Source organism: Triticum aestivum, chromosome 3B (assembly GCF_018294505.1).
Source record: "Triticum aestivum cultivar Chinese Spring chromosome 3B, IWGSC CS RefSeq v2.1, whole genome shotgun sequence".
NCBI lineage: Eukaryota > Viridiplantae > Streptophyta > Magnoliopsida > Poales > Poaceae > Triticum > Triticum aestivum.
The window spans coordinates 692,487,265-692,494,529 of record NC_057801.1 but is presented as its reverse complement, the minus strand read 5'-3'; the positions used below and the strand labels follow the sequence as shown (position 1 = coordinate 692,494,529).

Sequence of the window (7,265 nt, the reverse complement as noted above, 5' to 3'; positions counted from 1 at the left end):
ATCATCAAAATCCGCAAGGATTACTGCATGCCGGCTCACATGCCACGGCGAGCCGTCACGCACACGATCGCGATCACGACGATTCTCAAAATCAGCCACGAAGGTGTTCTCACCCACCGGCCTAAAAGACAAACCCGTAGGGTTACCCCATGCCGGCCTCAATGCATTGGCCATGGTTTGGATATGAAAGATCTTCCGATGCAGAACTTTGCCGGCAATTGACCACTTCCACAGGACTCCTTCATCGAGATCGTCAACCACCAAGGGGGTGGCTTCTTCCTCGGTGAGGTCCAACTTTCCCATCGCCTCCTCCATCCGTGCCCTCGCCGTCCTCGGGGATTGCAGCCCCCTCGGACTGCCGCTTGGATCCGTAGACGCAACCATCTCCAGACCCAGAGTTTTGATGCGTCCCGCCAACAAGACGTCGACGAGCGCCGCCTTTCCACTGAAACCCTAATCGCCTATCGGGAGGCTCCTAGTTTTCAGAGGAACCCCATAAACATAATTCTTCGTCCTCAGGTCAAGTATGTGTTTTTTGCCCGCACCCTGCCCCAATCTCGTACGTACGACCGATCTGGGCCACGAAAAGAGCACCGAGCACGTCCTATGATCCAGCGGCCGTCTCGGTAGGCCCTATGGTGCCGTCCTTTTCAATATCTCGTGAACTAATGCATGCAATTTCCATGACAAATGCCTACATACGACTTCAGGACCAATTTATATGTATATACCACATATAAAGTTCACTGGGCATGCCACATTTCTTACTTTAACGACCTTTAGGCTAATCTTATCTTACATCATCTAAAACATAACTTATTTGATGTATATACACAGTATACACTGTTCTAAGTCCCCTGGACGACGAGGCTAAGTACATATTCACTATTGGTGATATATGACTTATGAGACATGTAGGAGCTACACAAGATACTCTTGTAACTGAACGAAGATCGATGAGGTGCTTGATGGAAATGATCGATATGCAGAAACATCGTACTAAGGAATTGGATAGCACGCAAAGCCCGTGCGGTGCTTTTAGATGCGCGTGTGACGGTGCGGCGCTCCGCAGATCCACGTTTATGTAGGCTACTAGCTTGAATGCTCCCTTTGCATCAGTGCCATTGTGGTGTCGAGGCCCTGCATTGGACATTTGGGTGGGTGAGATGGCCTGAGTTAGACTGTAAAAGAGGATGGTGTTTGAGTAGCTTGTGTTGACATAAGGTAGCTTTTTCAGTGTTCATGATGAGTATAAACACCAAGATAAAAAATAAAGTGTTCATGATGAGCAGCTTACTTTGGCTTTCTTCCACCAACTGATGAGCCGCTGACAGTTGGTTTGCTCGTTGTTCTCGACGGACGACGTGGTGGAGGCGGCGGTGCCGGTGGCTGCAAAATCGAGTGGTTAAAATGTCAGGTATAAAGATGCACATCATAGTACTACGAACAAATGGAAATCTCAGGATTGTGGGGGGAAGTGCCAATATGGTTATGGACAGTGTGCTGACGAAGGAATGGCGTACGTTTGGTGCCCTGGACTTGGTGTTTGCTGTCTGCAAAGGAGTTGTTTTCTTCGATGTGGATCCTCGAGATTGCCCTGTCGCCGGAATGCCCTACACAAAGGATCATCATGATCGTTAGCAAGTCCATTTTAATTGCTAAGACCAGTACCTTCATGGCCCCATTTCAGTAATAATTATCGCCAGAAGGAATAATTGCAGAGATTGTGGTAAGTGCCAGTCAACAGCACGATAGTAACCCATTTGAATCATATAACGTTTAGTTGCCTCGAAACTTAGACTATGCAAAGTTCAGGTGTGACCGTGTAAGCACTACAAAGAACTGGTGCATTTCATCGGTATTACCTAATACTCTGGTTTTATGTGCCAACTGGAAGCAAGTTCCGGACCGGACTACTAGGGTTTATGAGCAGAAGACAGAAACTATCCCTCTGAATTCAAACAGGACCCGCTGTATCAGTTGTTAGAGCATCTCCAACAGGGGCACAAAAGTTTCGCGCGCTAAAATAGTCTTGGTGCACAGGACCCAACATTGGTTTCACACAATTACTTGTAATAACTAGTTGTTGAACCTGCCATCCTTGTTATTTTTCACAGGATTCACAGCTCTCAATCATGGAATAACATTAAGCTTTGAGGGCGGATGGAACAACATCGATCATGAGCAAGTTTTGAGCCAGGCTATGTGTATCGCAATATGCACAATCTAGGAGAGAGTGATCTATTATACGTTCCTTTTTGCAGTTTACCTCTTTCTTTTTCAGCCTTGCAAAAGTTGCTTCTCCAACACTGGAACTCAGCATTTTCCTTGCTGGCAAGTTTACCGAGCTACATAGTGAGAAGTTTTTGTCAGGAAAAAATAGGGTCAAACCAGCCTTCATAATACATTCCAGTAACACAATTAAGATTTGCACCTTGATTTTTGTTTGCCGGCCACTTGCAAGTCCATTCTTGCTGGCCTAGTTAAGTGACTGTACACTGTTGAAGCATCTTTCGATCCTCTGATATTGCTGTTGGTCGAGGCAGTAAAAAGCAACGGAATTAAAACCACAAGACAAAGCCAAATCTTCAGAGAATGCGTCAACATGATGACAGGACTAACCTTTTTGGCTCTGGCTTGGTACTTTTAGTAGTAGCATTCAGAGGGGCTGGCCTTTTGAGAGTGCTCTGCATGAAGAGACAAGCCATGTGAGATCAAACACCATTACGCTTCCAACGTAAAACATAAGCGCAAAACCCGCATGAGTTTCTGTACATTATAATTATCAGATGAATGTTTGTTATGTTAACAGTTAACACTGTGGTAAGAGAAGAGGATGGAACATACCACAGTGGTTGTCATAACCTTTGGATGCGCCACACTTGATCCTGCTGTCTTGCTAGGAGTTCTCGCACTATCCCTGGTAACAGAGCGTCTTTCTCCTGTAGAGGGCCGACGTGTACCCTCAACACCAGAACGCTTTGCTGCACTTCCTCTGTCAACGGGGCGTCTTTCAGAGGTGGAAGGCCGGCATGGCGTGGCGACAGCGGCTTGCTTCTGTGCACGCTCTCTGGTGACAGGGCGTCTTTCGGCAGAGGAAGGGCGTCCTGGGGTGGAGACATCAGCAGGCTTCTTAACGGTTGCCCTGGTGATGGGATGCTTCTCTCCGATAGAAGTGACGCGCCCGGCAGCTGAGGAAGGCCTTTTGACACCTGTAACCCCGGGAGCTTCTTTTTCTGTAATCCTGCGAGTACGTGTCGCGCCGGTTATCTTCTGAGATGCCACACTCGAGCTACGGGCATTGTTCGTCTTAGTCTTCTGGTTTGTAGTCATGCTAGGTTTTGCTGAACCAGGCGTCTGAAATGTTTCAGGAAAAATGTGTTATTACTTGACCAAAACATTCAGGCTCTTGGGCGTATAAACACAAAATATGTCCTCGTGCAGCTAGCTAAAAGCAGTAAAGTGAGTATGATAGACACTGTGCATTAAAGAGAGAGTATCCATAATAAAATGCCATATCATCTGTCTACAAGGTCAGACAAGTAGTACTGTCATAGTAACAAGATAAAAGCAGCAGTGATTCAGACTTCAGAGGGTGATGTACCAAAGCTTGGTGTGTTATTACCTTAGTAACAGATGTGCGGTCCAGAGTGCTGCCTGCAACGGTTTTAACCGATTTTGGTATTATCAAGGAAGCATATCTAAGTCTGGGGTCTTTCTCGGCATTTCTTCTAGAAACCCTTGCATTTTCATAAGCTGCTCCAATACCTTCATGACCAAGACCTGCATTTTCAACATTGGCCGAATCTGAATTATCACCAAGAGCATTTTCTCTACCATCCTGGTCGGTTTGCTGCGAAATTCTGACTTCTGAAACAAGATTGGATGACGAAAGTTCGTTCCGGAAGTCCTCATCTTCATGGTCATGATAGCATTGCATGCCCTGTTCAGATGTGGTCTCATGTGCAGCTTCCTCCACATAATCGTACACAATTGTTCCAGATCCTGTGGGAGTTTCAAGCTCTTCATGCGGCATATCTTCCGTTTGGCTAGAATCGCTGCCATCACCACTGTATTCCAAGGTAAGTTCAGTTTGCTGAATTTGCTGCTGTGAAGCCTTGAGTTCCCTGATCTTCTTGTAGTACTCTTCAAAATATGCCTTCTTCTGAGCTACTAAACCATTGAACTTAACAAACTCTTCATGGCGTTTGTCATTACTAAATACAGACCACTTCTCCCAAGATAGTGACTCGAGTTCAAACCTTCCGAAGGACACGGAACCATGATTGAGTGTCTGGGATACAGAAACTCCCTTAGGGAAGTAAGAAAACAACATAGAGAAGCAGGTGAGTCTACTAGCTGGGGGCAAAACTCTTTCCAGGAACAGAACTGGAATGTTATTTTCTACTAATTCAGAATAAAAGCAGCGTTTCTGGTTGATTCACATAGTATGCATAATTCAAATTACGCGAGGTATGAATATCTCCGAAAACTTACTTCAGAAACACCCAGGTCAGTTGTTTCTCCTTGTGACCACGCAAAAAAAGTTTGATCGACCTCAGTCGCCATCGATTATTCTCCGGCTAATTCATCATAGCTGGGTAAAGTTTTGTTGGTAAACCCTGCAAAAGTGAAATTCGTTATAATTAAAGCATGATATAACATAACTGAAACACGCTGTGATATGCTAACAACTAAAAATATGAATAATAAAGCCTGCTAGACGTGGACGTTTTGTATCTACAAGGAAAAATATTGCAAACTAAGATTAAGAACACACCAACGCTCATCTAACACCGCGAACAAGGACACAAAAACAGGTGTTCAGAAACATTTTGCAGCTCAAGTAAGAACTCAAAACCGAAGACGAAGAGACATCTAGTGTTACTTTCTGAAGAGGCCAGAATCCAGCATCAGTAGTGGCTTGGAATGGAGAATTTCCATCAGTGGAAGCTAACCAAGCAGTAGTAAATTAATTCAGCAGGTCAATTATGCTCCAAGCAACCACCTTTAGCGCATGTTCCAACACCAATCCTTTCCTTTGGGGTCAAGATTCCGCACACAAATAAAATTCCCACCTTCCGAGCTGCAGTTGAATCCCTCGACCCAGAATCATATGCAGGCAGAGACACTACTCCTCTTCTCAACAACCCAGCTCGTGCCATTATTCGCTCACATCTCACATGCCAACTACCCAAACCAGTTGCAGTTGCAGAGGCCAAGTAAAAGAAAGATACGGAAATCTCTTAGGATTCCGAGAATTCAGAGAAAGGCCAATTCGGGCCTGTCCATGAAGTAAATTTCCACCCGAGAAAAAAGATTTTTGGAATACGGGGCGAAGGGGAAAAGGCCCGAAAATTGCATCTGCAGTACTCCGCGCGCAATTTCCGGTCTATGGGAACAGTAAAGAGACTTGAAGAACATAATTGCCGTTTGGCGAATTGAAAAAGTTGGGAGTACTTTGCACCAAAATGCAAATCGACTTATACTATCATAAAACGAAGGAGTACTAAAATTCAACTTACCGTGGAAAAGGAAGAGAAGGCCAAAAGATAGAGGAACTGAGAAAAAAAAATTATCACTTTTGAAGAGCGGCAAAAGCTGCGCTGAACTGAAAAGAGAGTGGACTTTTTGGCGGAACACAAGAACCGGATCGAACCACCACCGCCCCGTCCCCCCCTGGAAAAGCTGCAAATGCGCAATTCAACTTCTCCTAAAAAAACACGCACGGAAAGAAACGAAAGGACCGTGCGAAGGGCGAGAAATCAGCAGAGGAAGCAACAAATTTGCAGGAAATTCACTCCGCTCGCCGCCCAACCAAGCAAAGCAGAGGAAGTGCACAAGATAATCCCTGGGCGAAGATAGCAAGACGGGCTTGAGCAAGGAATACATCCAGGAAAACCCCGCGGCATTGCAGAGAATTTTGCCGCAAGAAAACTGTCGCCGCCCTGGCAACTAAAAATCGCCCAAGAACAACTGCAGAGACCGTGGGAGGGGGACTGAAATCCTCCATTACCTGACGCCCGGCGCTTCGAGCGAGGAAGCAGCCAGCGACCCCCGCGCGCGATGGGAATCCCCTCCGTGCTGCCGCCCCCTTGCTCTACTCGCTCAGATCAGACGACACGAGGCGTCGAGGCCACGAGAAGCCCGCACGCCCGCCCGCCGCTTGGCACTGTAGCACTACCACTGCGGTTGCGGTGCCACGGGAGGAGGAGAAGACGAACACAGAGGACGCAGGGTATGGCAAAGGTATGGCGTGCTGCGTTGCGTGCAGCAATGGCTCTTAAATTTGGGCTTTGATTAGGCCGCGCGCGGGGTATAATTACCTCGATTGATTCCTCGCGTAACTACACATGCACGCACCGGCTGGCTTGGGTGTGTACTGTCGTTTCGTTTGACAGAGGAGAACGAAGCGGCGGGTGCTTCTTCTATTAGAGCATGGTTAATAGTATAGCCAACTGCTGGCTATAAGTCATTGGCATGTCATTTATAGCGCATCTTATAGCTAATATGTACAATAGTTGATTAGAAGAGTGTACTATTTTTTTATTATATGACCCACCTTTCACTCTCACAAAGTGTCTAGGAGCACGTGCTAGAGCTGACTCTTCACCAAGAGCCCGCTTCCCTTCTCTCTCTTTTTCTCTTTCCTCCAACTAAGCAAGAATATACTAGTTTATTTCTTATAGCCAGCTGACTCAGCTCTATTGTACTTGCTCCTAGTACCGTGCGCGTCCTTGACAGTGGGCCCGGATGCAGCGGTCGAGTCGTGGTGGGGTACGTGTGTTCTTCTCCGGCGCGCCGTCGTGGAAAGTGGAAACTGTTTCGGTGCTCATGAATTTTTAGTTATGCGTGGATGGATTGCAAATTTTGGGTCGAACCTCCAGAGGTTGAGGCTCGGCTAGCGAGGGTAGGCCAAGGCAGGTTGGTGGAGGATAAGACCAAGAGCAAGAGGGGTTGCTCCAAATTATTGGATCACATCACAGTTGGGATGGGGATGCATGGCGTGGTGACGAGCAGAAAACTTTTGAGAGGCTTCCTCCGTCGTCATCGGCAGCAGCATTTTTCTCCCTGCCCATTTCGGGGGTTTGTCTGTTTCCCATCCCGTGGGCCACTCGGTCCATCCCGGTACTTGCTTCGTCCTTCCACTCTCGATATCTCTCTCGGCCGCATTTCTCCTGCGTCGGTGGTAAGTTAAGGTAGGCGTCAACCGTCAACGCAGGCTTTATCCTCATTGGATGTTCATGATCACTTGGAGCGACTCC

General features: G+C 46.9%; 1 protein-coding gene across 2 annotated transcripts; it reads right to left on the bottom strand.

The window, feature by feature from the left end:
- Window positions 1–684: 684 nt before the first annotated feature.
- On the bottom strand, window positions 685–6,408 carry LOC123071793 (protein WVD2-like 7). 2 transcript variants are annotated; one of them, XM_044495376.1, is made up of 10 exons: window positions 6,017–6,402; window positions 4,498–4,622; window positions 3,626–4,312; window positions 2,848–3,357; window positions 2,623–2,687; window positions 2,435–2,530; window positions 2,270–2,348; window positions 1,524–1,613; window positions 1,298–1,389; window positions 685–1,140 (listed from the first exon to the last, which is right to left on the bottom strand). In XM_044495376.1, the coding sequence occupies exons 2-10, from the start codon at window positions 4,567–4,569 to the stop codon at window positions 1,116–1,118; spliced, it is 1,716 nt and encodes a 571-aa protein (XP_044351311.1). In that variant the 5' UTR covers window positions 4,570–4,622; window positions 6,017–6,402; the 3' UTR covers window positions 685–1,115. The 2 variants fall into 2 exon arrangements, with proteins under 2 accessions (XP_044351311.1, XP_044351310.1); XM_044495375.1 differs by having other exon boundaries at window positions 1,298–1,613; window positions 6,017–6,408.
- Between the last annotated feature and the right edge of the window lie 857 nt (window positions 6,409–7,265).

Excerpts from the sequence above, each read along its gene's own strand:
- LOC123071793 (XM_044495375.1), bottom strand. The coding sequence starts at position 4,569 with ATGGCGACTGAGGTCGATCAAACTTTTTTTGCGTGGTCACAAGGAGAA. Across the intron at positions 3,358-3,625 it reads ACCGCACATCTGTTACTAAG|ACGCCTGGTTCAGCAAAACC; the intron begins GTAATAACACAC and ends GAAACATTTCAG. Across the intron at positions 2,688-2,847 it reads AGGTTATGACAACCACTGTG|AGCACTCTCAAAAGGCCAGC; the intron begins GTATGTTCCATC and ends CTCTTCATGCAG.